The following is an 18827-nucleotide window of genomic DNA, read 5'->3' on the forward strand; positions in this document are numbered from 1 at the left end:
GAGAAGGCAGCATGCTGTGTGGGAGACACACACACACACACACACGCACACACGCTAACTGGCGGAGTCTACAGCAATTTCTACCTGAAGCAAAACGTATAATTTCACTTCCTTGCATATTTGGTATAAGGAATTTGGTAAGAAAAAGACATAGAGTGAGTCCCTTGAAAGCATGAATCCTAAAAATGATATAAAAATGAAAAATAAGATGTACATATTCATATTGAAAGAGTGACCAGAGTATTAAAAGATTAAATTTGGCACTCAGAGTGAGAAGAAAGTAAATAAGGTAAATCTGAACCTCGCTTAGCAATGCAGCAGACACTAGCATGATGTGTTATATATCTTGTCTTTCAAGACCCAGTGGATGAGCACGGGCAGGAGGCTATGAAATGTTACAAAGCATGAGGACATCCAAAGATGACCTTTGCAATGAGATGGAAAAGCACATATGCCTGACTTCCCATTGGGAGACATTTTTTACCTATAGTCTCCTTTGATGACTCAGTGCTAAATGTAACCGATTCCAGAACATCAGAAGCTAGCAAAAAAACACAAAACAGTACAATTGATCAAGGATGGGTTGTTGTGAGCATTGAATGAATTAATACAAACTTAAGTATTTAGAAAAATGCCGTGTACCTAGCAAGTACTCAGTGTTAACTGTTATAATAACATTATCAATAACACTAAGAGGAGCTCTAATAACTGCATTGAACTCACAATATTTTAACTGTTGTAGCTTACCATTAACAGCCATACTTTGTACCTTTAACATGAGTACCCAAATGTCATTTATCTAATTAGAGGATACTTCAAAGGGACAAAAATAAATTACAATCCTATGCTAGAAAAAAATTGGATCCAGTGCTTCAAAATAAATGTCAGGAAATAGCAACAGCATTGCTAACACCAATTTAAACAATTTGTCTCCAATTTTGAGGGTAAGTCTTTACAGAAGACTATCTTTGCTGAAGTGAGAATTTTGTCCTTTCTTGATGGTCACAACTATAATTTTTTTTCAGACAAAAGCAGAGCACAAATTTAGTTTACCACTAAAGAGAACCACAAATTTGTGATTGTTAATGAAAAATAAAGTATAAAATCAGTTCTTCTGATTGACCACTTAACCAGATAGGTGATTTTCTAAAATGATGCAGAGCAAACTTAGTATTTTTATACAGTTGAGTAACATAATATTAATATAATGTATTGCTAATTTAACACCAATATACAATCATGGAAAGAGCATTGTACAATATTTATAGAGAGCTATTAAATGTGTATTATATCATTTCCAAATATGACTTTTTATATTTGTAAATACAATGCTTAGAGGATTATAGTGTGTTCCCTGACGCTCACAGTGTACCCAGACAGATAAAAGAGTCTATTTACCAGGTTGACTTTGTGTCATTTCTAGGCTTGGTGATGTCACTGGTTTCAAAATAAGAGTTTGCATTTCAGTGTGAGCTGTAAGGACAGGGTTTAAGTTGTAAAAACAATTATGAATAATCTATTTCACAATGTTTAGACAGAAGTGGTAATGAACTGAAATACACAGGTATGTGGAAAGCACAAGGTAATGGAAAGCCATGCAGATTGTGCACTATATAAAGTGGAGGTCAGCAAACTATGTCCTTCCCAAATTCAGTCCTCTGCCTGGCCTGTGAGCTGAGAATAGTTTTTACATTTTGTGAATGATAGGAAAAAATGAAGAGTATTTCATGACATGTGAAAATGGTATGAAATTCAAATAAAGTTTTATTGGAACAAAGCCACATCAGAAACTAGAATGATTCAGGTCAAATTTATCTTATCAGCTTTGGTTGCCTTTAAGCTACAGTAGCAAATTGAGTAGTTGTGACAGAGACTGATCAACCTACAAGGTCTAAAACATTTACTCTCTAACCCTCCACAAAAATATTGCCTATCCCTGACTTAAAGAATCCTTCTGGAAAAGCAAGAGCCTATTTGGCAAAATTAGGTTCTCATGTACTATTATATTTGAACCTTAATTCCCATGAGGGCTTTCTAAGAGGTTTCTATAGCTGATCTCATGACAGTAACATTAACAAAATGTTGAATATTATCTAAGAGTGTTTTGTTCTATATTTCAGCTTCACTACCTCCTTGGCTACCCTCAACAGGTATTGAGACTTTTTGTTTTATTTTTGCTGTTCCCACTCTCCCACCCACTAATCTAAATCCTATAATTATTTCAAAGCCCAACTACTGTTGGCCCACAATTATTCTTGACTCCTTTGAATAATTTCTATTTTTACAACTCTGTTAGGCTGCTCTTGTATAGGCAAATTGTTCTACATCTAGAAAACTATACCTAAGAAAACCTTAGGTGTTCTTTACAACCACATGGCACTCTGTTTAAGAGGTGAAACATGCCCTTACTTTTCATCTCCACCTCTGCTCCTTATCCTATCCTACTCCACTGCTAATATGGTGCTGGAGACAGAGAAAGCAAGAAAAGGACTGTTACTTAAGCAAAAGCAACAGCAGAGTCTAAAAAGGGATGAATGAAATGGTATAAGAAAACTGAGTAAGATGCATCCTTCGTTAGAGATGATCTTTACGTAGGGTATACAAGATGAATTTAGTCGCAACATAGATCTCCCTCAACAATGAACTTAATGATGAACCCTGCAGTTGTCAAACTGTTGTCCATTATTAGCACCTTTTCTCTCAGAAGGCATAGGGGTGGGATGTTCAAGCCACCTTATTGTCATTCCTGGGACCCAAATGCAACATGCAAGAAGGACTCCTTACTCCAGAAATTATCAGTTTTCCTTATTTCAACCAAGAAGCTTCAGGAAGTTTAATGTTGGCAGGAGGTTGATTGGGGCTTCCCTCCCATCTACCTTTGTGTTTTTGAAACTAAAGAAAGAAGATCTTGGGTTGCTATCGTGTTTATAGGTCTAGAAACCATTAACAGCATTTTATATGGATCTGTGTTTTCTAAAATATATTAGAATTTTCTTGAGTTTATTTCCTAAATTAAAAAATATGATTTTGTTTCTTATCACTGAGGGCTCCTTTAGAGACCAAAATCACATACAAAGTTTATGAGTTAATTAAAAAACTAAATATTAATATGCATAGATACTCAGAAGGATCCCTGCTCAGTAAAGATTAAGAGCCATTGCTAAACTGTGGCAGAGAAGAGGAGAACTCTGGCTCATTGATGATTGAGGAGCCTGGAACTTTCATGGAAAAACTTTTTGCTGTTGTTAATGGGGACATCTTGTTCTTTAAGAAGAGAATGATGAGAATAGCACATAAGATCTTGTAGAAAGTAAATTACTGAGGGGGAGTTCATGGTGCTTAATTGTTGTTGCTTTATAAATCTAAGTATCAGATAGAAGGGGAACAATTGGACCTCAGATTTAACACTGAATCATATGGTGCAATTTTAATGAGGGTTTCGCAGCAGAGGGATGCCCTTCACTGAATCCAGGGACATCTGTTAAAAACAGGTAACACTTGAGTTAAGACTCCTGACTACTCATAGGAGGAAGTGTAAAATGGAATGGCAACAGCAGTCTCAGGAAGCAGGAGCAGCTCGGTCATGATAGTCATGAGTGGGTTTTTAATCAGCAAGATAAAGCATTCAACAAAAGTCTCAAAAATTATTACCTAATGTTATTCCTGGAGCCTCAGTACTATGAATGACAGGTTCGAAGCCTGGAACAGGAACTAACCAAAAGCAACAACATGAACATAAGAAAGCTTAAACACACATGAAAACTATTAGTTTTTTTCTTAAAACATGAGTTTCGAATAAAATTTTTTAAAAACTTTGGAATTTCGAAGCAAATAGCTGCTTTTTGGAGATTTTGCCACACTAGCCAGAACAATTCATTGCAGAAGGCAGTCACAAGACTTGAACTCTGCTGTATGTTTTAGTATTGTCCACGTGAGGTTTTCCTAGTATTTGGCTTTCTGATTGTAACTAATGTGGAAGTTTGCTTTGGAAATCTGTTTAGGCAATATATATAAATGGATACATATTGTGTGTATATATATATAAATGAATACATATAAATGAATATATATATATATAAATATATATGAAAGCAACTTGCTGCATTTCTTGGAAGTTGAAAAAATACCTGCTTAACATAATCATGGCTACAACGAATAGATCATATGTTTCAATGCAGATATAGCCATAAATAATCATGAGTGACTCTGCCAATCTTGCTGCAGATACATCTTTAAAAAGAGACCAAGAACTTCATCCAAACCAAGTCATTTAAGAAATCAGGCACACAAGTTTCCTCAAGCCATATTCTCCTGGACAGCTCTGTAGGAGAAGCAGCTGCTAACCATACAGCATAACTTGATCCATAGAGAACATGATGCCAGTTACCTCTCTTTATAGGCTCTGCTTTAGGCCCCACTTGGACAAGCTGCCAGGGTACACCCCTCAAACCACAGAATCATACATTTACCCGATTTGGTCTGAGGTACTTCAGGGCTTGGTGTGGTTTTAGGTCTGGGACGTGGACGTGGACGTGGACGTGTTCGTTGTGTTTTAGGAGCTGAAGGAAGAAACTTTTGATTACTTTAGTGCAGGTAGCTTTGGAGCAATATAAAGCCGAATGATAGTAGAGGGTGACGAGACAGTCTCATAAAGCAGATGGCAATGTGATTAAGATGATGATGGAATGGGTTTGGAAATAAGCAGAGAAAAATTGTTGAGGAACACTGAATATCATTACCTAATGTTGTTTCTGGGGCCTCAGTTCTAAAAGTGACAGGTTCAAGGACTGTAGCAAGAACTGGCCAAAAAATAATAAAATAAACCAGAGATTTAACAAATTCATTTGCAGATTAATTTCACAAGTCAATCGTAAGCTTCAGAACAAAGAGAAAACTGACACTTGTTCTTTGCAGATTTGGCCAAACTGTGGCCAGGTACCCATTAATCTCATAAGACAGACTTGCAAGACAGCATTACACTCAGCTAAATAGCACTATGTGGTCAACAAGATGTTCTGGACATCTGATAACCTAACCCTTGCTAATGTAGACGACTGCTGGACAAGCTTTTTACACACTTACTTCATACATGCTTTTCTAACTCTACCAAAAAAGCATTTAGCAGTCTGCTTGCACTTCTATAAAAGTTCAGATTAATGCCTACTGTTTTTGTTTACTATTTAAATCATTATGGGTACAACAAAGATTTTGTGTGTTTGAAAGCATAAAGAGTAACTCATAATTATTGAACTGTGTGCATCAAAATCTCAAAGTAGTTCTTGATTAAATAAAAGTTAAGAAATACAGTTAAGCCCTGTTCAAGGAGGAAAAAGGTCTACACTACTAAAGAAGCCTACCATATATATTTTCTCAACTTGGGTACATTTTAAAATTTGACAATTTATTAAAAACAACATTCCTTGAAACAACAAATCCACCAATATATCACACAGATCCTTATATGACAAAAATAATATGAGCAAATAAACATTGTATTTCCACAATTAAAGAGGGATAAGCAGTGTAGATAAGGGATAGATGGAGATTCAGTTTAAAATAGTTAATTAATGCTGTTTAAACAAATGCACATGATCATGAGACAAAGTTGAGCAGCTGCATAGCAGTTTGATGTCCTGAAATTAGTTCATGCAGTTCTTTTAAATTCAACTGATAACTTGACACAGAGCCTACCACAGTTTCAAGATAAAGACTGGAATGGATGACAACAAAGGATGATGGGATGGTCTTGAGATGCAGAAAAATCTGACTACAGTGGTATGACAATGAGCAGGAAAAGCTCTACTTGAAGGACACACATTCTCATTACCCATGGTTTCTGGAGCTTCGGTTCTAAGAGTATCAGGTTCAAGATCTGTAGTAGGAACTAATTAAAAGCAATGAAATAAACACTTGTGAAAAATCAGGTAATTAAATATTACTATTATAATACTGCTTCAAAAATGTACAACAATTTTAAGAAATTTAATGAAATTTAATATTATTTGAAGATTTGATCACGTTATAGCCAGGTAAACAATCTTTTAAGAGGCACCCAGGGATAGCTTACACAATCTGGTAAACACCTCAATGCCAACTCACTAGTTTTCTAGGCATCTAAGTACCTAATTCTAGCTACTGTAGAAGACCGGCCTAGAAGCTTATCTATATATTTTACAAATATAAACTTATGTAACTGTGCTGGCAACCATTGGCTTTTCTGTGGAAGCTTTAAGAAAATAGCATGTCTATGTGAGCATGGATACAATCAATAGCCTTTCTGTTTGAGAGGAAACATAGCAAAGAATAAAGCAAAGTGAACTATGCTCATCTTGTTGAGAACTCATATTTAGAAATAGGCTGAGATGTCATTGGAGGCAAAGTCACTCAACAAATCAGGATAAAGGACAATCAGTGTGCGGTACCCAGTAGAGTAGCTCTCTGCTCTAATTGCAAAAATGCAGTATCCTAGATTGGAGAGATTGCTGTTGCTTTTTGGGTCAGATGCAAAATTCTGAATCTTAGCGTCAAGGGCTTTCTTCAGTTGCTGTTATGGACTCTTCCAAATGGAGCACTATCATCGCCACTTGGAAGCAGAATCCTGCTTATTTCAGGAAGCTTGTGCCCTTTGAGTGGCCTCTACACCTCCTTTCTTTCTGCCTCTTTTCATCTCCAAGATTTTAAGACACAACTTCTTTCCAACTCTTTATTGCTGTTCTTCACAAACTTCTCTTTCTCTAAGCTCATAGATGTTTATAGTACCCCGAAACCAAGTTTGATTTGCGCACACACACTGCCTTGGTTCCATCTTTGAATATTTCAGACTGGGGCAGGTTTTGACCCTGACTATACTACAGAGCAAGAAGTTACAAATAAGCCACCGCTTCCTCCTGTAATATCCTCACAGCTGTTGCTGTGGCTGTGGGAAGATAGAAGGCACTTAATATTTGTTTCTAGGAATAAAAATGCTTGGTTCTACCTTGTCTTTCAAAGAAGAATTGAATGAAATAATCAGTAAATAAGATACACAGAAAAAGAGAAGACCCTTGTGTAGAAAGCACAGGAATGCTGCTGCCACACCCCAAAATGTGCTTTCCTTTGCTAACTCAATAGTGGGAGCAGCAGATCATTTCATGCCTTTGCCCACACAAGGCTCACACGGGCATCACTCCCACCATGCACCTCAGTCATGGATTCCCAAGAGCTGCTAGGATGTGCTTCTTTAATCAGAAACCCACATTTACCCGGTCTGGTTTGAGGAGCCTCAGGACTCGCTGTGGTTTTAGGTTTGGGACGTGGACGACGAGTTCGTTTTGATGTTTTAGGAGCTGAAGAAAGAAAATCTTTAGTTACTACAGAGTCTAGCTCAGAAGCTAAGGGTAGTACGACACACCACTCTAGATTTTCAAAACTTACTGAATTTTCCTGAATTGAATTTTCCTGAGATGAATTTCAGGAAATTCATCTCAACTATTTACTTAGAAACTTTTACCCTTATTATAATAGTGTGTCTGCTTTTACAATTGAAAGTGCATTAGGAGAATGTTTCATATATAAAATGAAATCATTAATTCAAGAAGAGAAGAACAGCTAATCAGGCTCATCAAATAAAAAACTGCTAAAATACCATGCTGCTGGCAGTAGTGGTCACTTACAAGCTCTTTGACGGTTTACTAAAACCACATAATCAACTAAAATATCAAAGAATATCACATAGCATAAATAAATAGATAGAACTTCAGATCCACAAAGAAACTCCCTGGCACCACAATAATTGTTAGAATAAAAAAGTTGCTTTTTAAAATTACCTTTAATAAAACATTGGTTAAAAAACACACAAGATGAAAAAACAATTTCGGATGGTTACATGCCCCAAAGATAACCAGAGTTAGGTTCATGCATGGCTCTCTTAAAAACAAGCAGCGACTTGTTTTAAGAGTCAGAGTTTTTAATAGTTTTAGGATGAAGAATATAATGGAATGACAATAGATGATGATGATGACATAGTCTTACAAAGTGGAAGAATCTGTGGCTATGATGTTGATGGAATGGCTTTGACAATGAGAAGGCAGAACACTGAGGATCACAATGTGTTATTACCTTGTGTTGTCACCCAAGTCGCAGTTCTGAGTGTAACAGGTTCAAACTCTGCAGTAGGAACTGACCAAAAGCATTAAAGTAAGCCAAATGATTGTTTTAAATGAATAAAACTCAAAACTTTTTGTTCAAAATTAATCTTACTAATATAACATGATTTATAGAAATATATATATATATATATATATATATATAGCAACTTTCAAAAACTGTTGAACTGAAAAAGCAGACAGTTGATTTCCTAAAATTTGGCCATACCTAAGTCAGGCACCTATTTTCTTATTCCTCATTCTTTGATTACTTAAATAATAATCCAAAGTGGACTGTATGGATATTGCTAAGAACTCATCTTTGGAAAGAGACTGAGGCCTCAGCATGATGGATCAAGTAGGGTATCCCTCCAGTCCAAGGAAAGAGAACGCATGCCTTCAGGAGGAAGAAGAGCCTGCTGATGTCTTCTAGATCAAATCTCAACTGCTCCACAAGGCGCCTAGGCCTCTCCACCATGGGTATCCATGGACCCAATGACACACAGAAAGGTTTTGACTATTGTCTCAAAGACAGACACCTCTATGTAAGTTTTCCAGTTAGACTCTCTCCTCTTGTTGGTCTCTACTTAGGTCTCTTCTTTATGATTTTATTCCTCCCACCCTTCTACTAATCCATGTACTACAGTGATTTCAAGACTCCAGCTCCCTCTTAAATCTATGCTTCTCTGCTCCAAAGATTTATGTATCCAGCCCATCTTGTTGGTAACACTCCAAAACCAATCTTATATTTGTACAGATACTGCCTAATGCCATTTTCTACTTTATTTATTAAGGCAAGCCTTCTGTTCTCAACTATCTTGCAGGTTTGAGAACTTACATGTCTCCCACATCTGATGCATACACCTAACCTAAAGGTGCTAATAGGATTTGGAAGACACAGAAAGCACTACATAAATGTTGATTTGAACCAAATATGCCTAAATTTTCTAAAGAAGTTTTATTTTAAAGAGCTAAACAGAAGTTAATAAAATACACAGTGATAGAGAAGATTGCACACGGGAAGAATGAGGCAGTGGGACCTGTCGCTGACCACGAGTTGTATCTTCACTCCCACAGGGGCCTATCGGTTACTCCCAACCACTGAGATTACTCTTGAGACTCTGCTGGGTTTGGCTGCTGGGACTCTTTAAACCAGGAACACATGGTTTACCTGGTTTGGAATGGGGTGCTTCAGGACTCGGTGTGGTTTTTTGTCTGGGACGTGGACGACGCGTGCGTTGCGACGTTTTGGAAGCTGAAGGAAGAAATTCTCAGGTTACTACGTAACTACATTTCCTATGGTTCTGGAAGCCATGGTAGGTGACAACATGACTCCAGACTTTCTACAGATTATTAGATGTTTTTAGGTTAAAAGAAGTATCCTTACAGATCTTTTATCACAGAAAATTCTCTGAAGACCCAAATCACTTTGTAACTCAAGAAATAAAGATAGTAATCGTAATCAAAGCCTCATAGGGCAGCTTGACTAGGCATTGAAAAGGTTAAGAACCATTGCTTAATTTGAACCGATAATGAAGAACAGCCCCACTGAATCTGGAATTATAATTTAATATTTTGATCTTTAGCATGTTTTCTATATAACTATTAATATAAGAACATATTATTACCTTAATAGAAATAAAATAATAAAATCCTATATAAGTAGGAAAAATGGTACAAATATAGATGCACAATGAATCCTCTTGGCCCTATGAGAGCTGTTGATGACTTTTTCTATCTAGATAAGAGATAGAGACCTGTGATATGTTTGAAACACAGCTTTATCACAAACACTGCTTAAACAACATACAGACTGCCATGACACAATTTCAAGTAGGTCATATGGCAAATAAATGTCCTCAGGTAGGTTTATACCTAGCTGGTTTTCTTAAAAAACAACAGATAATTTAAAGTCTTCATAATTTTAAGAAAAATATAATCGAATGGCCACAAAGAATGACAGTGCTGTCACACGAGACAAATTGAAACTCCAGGTTTGACAATAAGCAGACGACTTGTTGAAAATGCAATGTATTAACATTACCTAATGTTGTCTGTGGGGCCTCAGGTTTAAGAGTCACAGGTTCTAGGACTGTAGCAGGAACTGATCAAAAACACAGTAAGTCAAAGATATTTTAAAATGTATGAGAAGTTAGAGAATTTGCATGCCAACAAATCTTAATATATTGATTTTTCTAGAAAAATAAAGGAAAAAATTAGCTTTTTCACCGAGAGGATTTGGCCAAACTATAGTCATGGTCAGTCTTAGGCTTAGCTTTTGAACTATCTTGAGCAGCTTAAAGAATTCCACGTGAAATTCTCCTTGGCTTTAACTAATGAATATTAACTGATACCAAAAACTGCACTGGAAAATATTTTAATGCATTTATCTAATATACACTTAGACAGTATGTTAAAAAACATGATTACCCTGTACTTCTGAACATGAGCAGTATGTATAAGTAAACTTGGATGCAATAGACTGTTTATAAGTTTGAAATAGATATAAAAAATTAATCAAAGTGAACTATGTTGATCTTGCCAGGAACTCGTTTATGGTCAGAGTCTGAGACCTCTGTCTAAACTATGGTACATAAGAGGATAAAGACAGTCACTGTCTGTAATATCCAGTGGAACTGCTGTCTGCCCTCAGCTCAGAAAAAGTGGACAAAGACTTTAGATGTCTCTGTATCTATCTAAGCACCTGAATCAGTTCCTCAAAATCCTCCAACTGGCTTGATATATGCTTCCAAATGAAGCATCATCAACAGCCATAGTTTGGCCATCTAGAAGTAGTACATCTAGACTGGACTGCCACCTGGCTGACCTTCACACACATTCAGTCCTTCTGCCTTGCTTCATTCTTCCCTCCTTTCATCCAAATCCTATAGTGGGTCCAACGTCCAAGTCCAGCCCACCTTGATCTTTTCCTTTGCTAGATCATTACTTCATGCTTGTATTCAGCAAGCATGTCCTCAATTCTACTGTTTTAGAAGTAGAATAAGTCTCCTACAGTTGGAGCATCAGCCATGGTCACCAATGTGGGAACAGGAATACACAAGACTCAGACTTTATTTACTTAAACTGAACACGTTGGCTCTGCTAAAGAGGTTTTACCTTTAAGATCTGAATGGAATTTGATGGTAAGAAATATACTAAATATATAGTTTCAAAGACAGTCATTGCTTTGGGTCCCCCAGGACAGGCTGCCAAGGTTCAGCCTTAAACCAACGAATCACACATTTACCCGGTTTGATCTGAGGTGCTTGAGGGGTTGGTGTGGTTTTAGGTCTGGGACGCGGACGACGGGTTCTTTGTGATGTTTTTGTAGCTGAAGAAAGAAAAGCCTTGTATTACTCTAGGCCTTATGGTACTGTATACTAAGGAGAGTTTTCCCCCAAATTTGCCAGATTTCCTAAAGTTCCAGGAAATTGTCTTTTTAGTTTTACTTTTCACTTCTTTTACGCCAATGTGTTTTCTTTTTATCATTGGTAGTACTTTGGGGACAAACTCATGTATACAGTTGAGTTGCTCACCCAAGGCATGAAGATTAGCATTTATATTGAGAAATTCATGAAATTCCTCATTGAGAGCAATGATTGAGACAGTGTTCATTGAAAGAAGAGAGGAAGTTAGGGTCACACTAGGGAAGAGGCTTATAATTTAAAATTTCAGATTTGGGTAATTTCCTATTTGTCAAATTAGTAATAACATATACCATTACTGAAAGCACCCACAAAGAAACAAACATACCACACAAATAGCTTTCTAAATGTAGAAACTTAGATGTGCAAAGGAGCATAGGAGTAGTCATTATTGCTGATCAGCCTAGATAAGAAGTAAATCCCAATTTGTTTTAAATGCAGTGTCAATACAGAACACTGTTAAACGAAGCATAAGATGACATGACAATTTCAAATGCACCACATGGCAGGTAACATTTGGAACAAAGCCCATGCCTGGCTCTCATAAAAACAACAGGAAACTTGTTTTTAAGAGGCTTCAGGATTCGTCACATGATCAAAATGAACGAATGGCAAAAGGAGACAATGTTCAGTATCTCACAGAGGACAAAAGCCATGTTACAGGGATGGAGACTGAATGGATTGCACAATGAACAGCAAAAGAACATGGCAAGCAGCCTAGTAATGGCAGGGTCATTACCTAAGGTTGTCCCAGGGGTCTCGGTTATAATATTGACAGGTTCAAAGTTTGTAGCAGGAACTGAAGTAATGAAATAGAGAGTTTTTAAAAAACATTGTAGGAAGAGCTACAATAATTCACTTCAAAATGAATTTTGCTACTATAACATTGCCCCTACGATAATTTTTTAAAAATTTCTGGATGATGGGCATTATGGACTGAATTGCATTTTCCCCCTAAAGTCATATGTTGAAGCCTTAATCCCTGTAAGTGACTATATTTGGAGATAGGAACTTTAAAGAGTTAGTCAAGGTTAAATGAGGTCATAAGAGTGAGACCCTAATCTAGTAAGACTGATGGCCTTATATGAGGAGGAAGAGACATCAGGGATATGCACAGACAGAGAAAAGGCCATGTGGGGACACAGAGAGAAGGCAGCCATCAGTAAGCCAGGGAGAGAGGCCTCAGGAGAAACCAAACCTGTGGACACCTTGATCTTGAACTACCAGCCTCTAGAGCTCTGAGAAAAGATTTCTGCTGTTTAAACCACCTAATCTGTCCTATTTTGTTATGGTAGCCTTAGGAAACTAATTCAAAGGGAAATCAATCATTTTGTCAGCCTCGGCCAAGTTGTAGCCAGCCATGCCATCTCATACCTCTCTGTGTAGCACCACATGAGGCAAACAATTTCTCTGGTTATACTGCTTGACTATCCGAATATAACACAGAAGACTTTAGGACATTTTCAGGAATTTATTTAAATAGGTTTCTAACCATTCTCAAGCAGGTAAAAAACTAATTTACACCAGAAGATGCTGAATAAAGAGAATATCTACTATGTTTATCAAATTATGGTTGCAGAAAAAGTTCGCAATGTCCAAGCAGTCACTACACAAATAACTAAAAATGACTATGATGAACTCTTATGGTCTTGCCGAGAACTCAGCTTTGGAAACAGCTTGTCATTTCTGTTCAAACAAAGGTATTCAAGATGACTGGGTAAGGGGCGGCCACTTAGTCTGTGGCATCCAGTAAATCACTTGTCTATTCTCTGCTGGGTGAAAACATTGTCCAGTGTGAAAAGAAGAGGTTTCTGATGCTCATAGAGCAATGGCAGACTCAGTGAGTAAGATCTCTGCCCTCTCTGGTTGCCTCTACACATATTCTATTTTTTTCATCTTTGCTCATTCTCACCTCCCCATTTGTACATATTCTGATGTGACCTCAAGGCCAAAACTTTCTTCCTGCTGTATTGAAACCCACATGGATATTTTACTTCAAGATTTTATAATGAGTCTAACACTTAACATTTATATACCCAAGAAAAATCTTGAATTTGCTAAAACTCCCTGCTTTATTCTCATTTTCCAGACTTTTCATGCACAAAAAGGTTTTGTGCTTAACTAGTCTACAGACTGAGAAGTAAAACATGTCTCTTATTATGCAGTTGGAGGGAAGATCCTACAGGTGTCTACTAAACATATACTCCTTGCCAACCCTGGGGTATAAAGGATCCTCAGGGTGCCCTCACAAGGGAGTGTGTGGGTTTCCATTTCAAATAGTAACAGGTTTCTAGGCTTCTCTGTATTTATTTGGTGTAGTCTCAGTTATGGCTGGACTTGGAGTGGTTTTAAGTTTGTGCTGTGAATAATATGCCCATTGGGAGGTTTTTGGAGGTAAGAAAAAGATAACCTTTAATTATTTTAAGGCTTATGGTTCTACAAATCATAGGCTTTTACAAAATCTTCAAATTTTCCAAAGCTTCATAAGTTATTCCTGAGCTTCAGAAAACATATCTTTCTAATGCAAAATTTTTGCTACTACTACGCTTTTATTTTCTTTTTATTCAAGATAGTTTGAGTGTAAAATTGACATTTTAAATGAAGTTATTAATTCAGAGAGTCAGAATTGATATTTTTAAATCACATTCTCCTAAAATTCCTTGCCTGGATTTAAAAGGTTAAAAATCATCTAGGCCAGGTGTGGTGGCTCATGCCTATCATCTCAGAACTTTTGGACACTGAGACAGGAGGATCATTTGAGCTCAGCCCACAAGTTTGAGACTGCAGTGAGTGACAATCATGCAATTGTACTCTATACCAGGGGACAGAGCTAAGCCCTGTCTCAAAAAACAATGTGTGTGTATGTATGTGTGTGTGTGTGTGTGTGTGTATATAATCTAACTATGATGGAGACTAAGAGGAATCAGATTCACACTAAGAATGGGGCTTATTATTCATACTGATAAGCTTTGATTACATTTTCTGTTAGATAATTTACTAAAAACATAATAACAAAATGTTAACAAAACAACAAAAATAAAAGGCAGATACAAAAGGTAGATGTACAAAGAGTATATAAAGAATATTCTGTGTTACAGCCTGGTTAGGATAGATCAGGGTCAGACACTATCAAGGATATATGAAATTTACCTTAACAGAGAATTCTGATTATGCCAAAAACATAAAGTGACACACAGCAAATTTTCAGTCAGTTATAGGGCAGGAAGAGATCCCACAATAGTTAGGCCTGGCAACTTGTTTTATGCATGCTCAACCCTCATAAAATGAAAAATGTAACTGGATGGCAACATACAGTGGAATGAGCTTGACAACGAGCAGAAAAAGCGCTTTCTGAAGGTCAGAAAGTAGCATTACCAAGTGCTGTTTCTGGAGTCTCTCTTGTAGGAGAAACTGGTTCAAAGACTGTAGCAGGAACTGGCAAAATAATTAAAAAAAAAAACCAAAAAACATTGAAACACTAAATATTTATAAAAACTCAGAACATGCACTTCAAAAAGAATTTTACCAGGATCTGATGTGCTCAGAGCACAAAGCAAACACGATTACCCTTCTGAGCTGAGGGGATTTGGTGCCTCTCCCCTTGGCACCAGTTTAACTCTTAGGAGAGAGTGCCATCAATTTTGTATTCAGATAACAGCCCATGTGAAGTACCCTAGAAGTTTTTCTCATTCTTTGGTGATCTGAGCCTAACTAAGATACCACAGTAGACCATACCCATCTTGCTGAAAACTCATCTTTGGAAACAGAACATGAGCTTTGTCCCACCTGGGTTCTTAAGAGAGCAAGATACAAGACAGCCACTCAGTCTATGGTATATCGGGCATCCATCTGTCCAACACCCAGAGAAAGCTTGACCCTACGGATACTAATGATTCTTAGATGGAATCCAGACTCCTCACAGTCCAGCATTCTGAACTTCTTCTTATTGGTCCTCTGGGGCCACTTAGAAGCCTGACAGCCTCCATCAGTCGGAGAAACTCTGTCCCCTCCAACTGGCTTCCACACACTCTGCCTTTCGGAACTTCTCCATTATCCTTTCCCCAGAGTGATTTTTAAGTGATTATAAAAAAAAACAAAATATAAATAAATAAATATATACATACATACACATGCAACAGAGACTATACGGCCTAAAATATTTACTATCTGGCCCTTTCTAGAAAATGTTTGCCAACAGAACCTGCCTAGAATCCTTACCTTGACTTACATGACTTTTATAGTTACCAAAAAATGAACTCCCATTTGCATGAACATACACTCTCTGTTTTGGTTTATCACATACATTCAATACAGAAAGGATGAAGAGAATTGAACGAGAAGTAAATTAAATAGACATTGAGGGTGAAGCCCCTAATGGACAAAACAGAGGATTTGGCTACCACAGCATCTCCCCCCACCCCGCTCCTCGTTGCCTGGTCTGATGTGGGATGAGCTGTGGACTCTGACTTGCCACTCTGCTTTCTTTGGGCCCCACTGAGGTGGGCTCCTAGGGGTCCTTGAGCAGGACCTACACATTTACCCAGTTTAGTCTGAGGTGCTTCAGGCCTTGGTGTGGTTTTAGGTTTGGGATGTGGACGACGAGTTCGTTCAGGCACTTTGGGAGCTGAAGGAAGAAAACCTCAGGTTAACACGGTGTTTTGGGTTCCAGAAGCTATGGACAGGATTATACCTGTTATAATTTCTTGAGTTTCAGGAAATTGAGTTTGATGAAATATTCATTACTATTTTGATAATGTGCCTCTTTCTATCATTTATGTTTCTCTAAAGGACAAAACTCACGCAGAAACATGAATTGATATACCAAGGGTATTTTAAGGAGCTTCTCACAGGGTTTCTTTTTTTTTTTTTAATTTTATTTTTAAAAGAAAAAAAAAGATTTAGTTGTCCAGCTAATTTCTTTCTATTTTTAGTAGAGACGGGGGTCTTACTCTTGCTCAGGCTGGTCTTGAACTCCTGACCTTGAGCGATCCTCCTGCCTCTGCCTCCCAGAATGCTAGGATTATAGGTGTGAGCCACCACACCTGGCCTCACAGGGTTTCTTGAATGAAAAAAGTTCCAGAAACCTTGCCAGGTTATGGTGGAAGGGGGAGCTACAGGTGATTTCATACTCATGGTGGTGCTTATAATTTAAATTTACCAGCCTTGGCATATTTTCTACTTTACTCCTTACTAAAACAAGAGCACATCATTACATAAGATGGCAAAACAAAAACAAAATCATGTAGATGGTAAAAATGTAGAAGTTTAGATCTGCAAAATAACTACATTACAACACAACAGCTGTGCCAATTTACTCAGCCTACATCAGGGATAGACACCTTCATTCCCACCCCCATATTGATTATGAAACTCAGTAACAAAGAATGTGATTAAAATGGTACATGGGAGCAAGTCATCGCAAATTCAAAGGTGTTACATCGCAGATATATAAACCGAACTAAGTTCATGCTTGACTCTCTTAAAAAACAAGAAAGTGTTTTAATACTCTTCAATATATTAAAAAGTAATTGAATGACAGGATGACATAGAAGTCTTGTGACATGTGAGAAGCTATGGTTATGATGGGATGAAATGGGATGGAAATGAACAAGAAAAGCACATGCTGATGGATGTAACATGGCATTACCTAGTGTCGTCTCTGGAGCCTCAGTTCCAAGAATTGGTTTGAGGATTGTGTCAGGAACTGATCAAAGGTAATGAAAGAAACCAAAGAGATTTTGTGAATATATAAAATGTCAGAAAATTCATCTTACCAGTAAGAAAAAAAGGTTTCTAAGGCTGCAAAGTTAATTGTTAATGTTCTTAACTCAAGAGAAAGTAGATGTATTTTTTTCTTTGACTCTTTCTCCAAACTTTAACCAGGCACTCATTTCATTCAGAATTTAGTCAGTCACAGCCTTTGAACTCTATCCAACATCTCACTGATGTCAACAGTAAGATCTCATTGTTCGTTAATTACCTGATGTAAACTAACATGAATACCTATATGCTAGAAAACCTGGTTAGTCATTTTCTTAGAAAAATACGTGGCATTATAAAACACACCTCCTACTTCTTATATATGTGCTCATATGGTTTTGGGAATTTAGAAGGAACTAGTGCTTTTGTGGAAGCAAAAAACAAAAGAGCATCAGTTATAAGCAGTAATCAATAATGACAGATACAATAGACAGTTCCTATGTTTGAATGTAAATGCAGTGTGGCAGACCCTTTGGTGATCCCCAGGACTTCCTGCCTCCTGGTATTAACCTTTGTGCAATCCCATCCTCTTGAGTGTGCACTGGACCTCTGACTTGCTTCTGATAGAATAAAGGCAAAAATGATGGATGTCACTCCCCTGATTAGGTGTACCTGTGTGTGTACCTATGTACATGCCTGTCATGCTAGCACAGAGGAGAGAGAGATAGAGAAGGAGGTAAGGAGGGTGAGAAGGAGAGGGAGAGGATGGATTATACAAAGGCATTACTCCCAGGAGGGGGAATTGTTGGGGGTCACACTAGGGTGTGTTCACCACACATACTAACAGATCACCAAAAGCAAGCTGAGACTATGTTCATTAAGAGAGTCTTTCGTGAATACAGCACTACTTAATGAGATGAAGAACCACCTCTCAGTTTTTTCTATTATTAGGCGAGTTATCTTCACTTCTAAGAACAGCAAAAGCATGATCCTGTGCAGAGGTAGGAATTACTAAAGCCCACTGGATCAAATTTAAGCTCTTGAGGAGACACCCCAGCCCTCTTTTATTCATCCTGTGGGCCCACTGAACAGGAGTGTGTCAACAAGTTACCCTGTGCCTGGGGGGCCAGCTACAACACACTCCCTGCTTGTGAGCCTTTGTTCCCTCAGCCCTCCACTCATGCAACTTCCACACTGATTTCTCCCTAATTATACTGAATCTTTCATCCTCTAAATATTTGCCTTGGCTAGCATATAGCTTGGGTATTAGGCAAGAAATCATCGTATGTTTGCATAAACATGCTGCCTTATATTACTTTCTACCTGGTTGTGATGGAACAGCTTTTGTTTACAACTATCGTGCAAATAGGTTGGGAAATATTATAAAAAATACCTCCTACTTCTGATATATGGGCCCATATGGCTTTGGGGAATTAAAAGGAACTTAATAAAAGTAGTTGATTTGAATTGATTGTGCTGGCTCAACATTTTACAGCTTTATCTTTAATACACAAATGGAATCATATGGCAAGAAAAGTAAGTATGATCATTAATTGAGAAGATTTCCATGAAGGGAGCA

At 37.5% G+C, this 18827-nt stretch overlaps 1 protein-coding gene across 1 annotated transcript in view; it reads right to left on the reverse strand.

The window, feature by feature from the left end:
• ABI3BP (ABI family member 3 binding protein) overlaps window positions 1–18827 on the reverse strand; it is a 222646-nt gene that overhangs the window by 63687 nt on the left and 140132 nt on the right. Inside the window, exons 30-44 of the mRNA XM_012779687.2 lie at window positions 17196–17252; window positions 16089–16172; window positions 14924–14983; window positions 12288–12347; window positions 11371–11454; window positions 10168–10227; window positions 9295–9378; window positions 8098–8157; window positions 7242–7325; window positions 5828–5884; window positions 4740–4799; window positions 4470–4559; window positions 3652–3711; window positions 1399–1473; window positions 485–541 (exon numbers count right to left, since the gene is read on the reverse strand). Of these exons, the coding sequence (XP_012635141.2) occupies window positions 485–541; window positions 1399–1473; window positions 3652–3711; window positions 4470–4559; window positions 4740–4799; window positions 5828–5884; window positions 7242–7325; window positions 8098–8157; window positions 9295–9378; window positions 10168–10227; window positions 11371–11454; window positions 12288–12347; window positions 14924–14983; window positions 16089–16172; window positions 17196–17252 (1032 nt within the window). The remainder of the gene's footprint in view (window positions 1–484; window positions 542–1398; window positions 1474–3651; window positions 3712–4469; window positions 4560–4739; window positions 4800–5827; window positions 5885–7241; window positions 7326–8097; window positions 8158–9294; window positions 9379–10167; window positions 10228–11370; window positions 11455–12287; window positions 12348–14923; window positions 14984–16088; window positions 16173–17195; window positions 17253–18827) is intronic.

This window comes from Microcebus murinus, chromosome 1 (assembly GCF_040939455.1).
Source record: "Microcebus murinus isolate Inina chromosome 1, M.murinus_Inina_mat1.0, whole genome shotgun sequence".
Classification (NCBI taxonomy): domain Eukaryota; kingdom Metazoa; phylum Chordata; class Mammalia; order Primates; family Cheirogaleidae; genus Microcebus; species Microcebus murinus.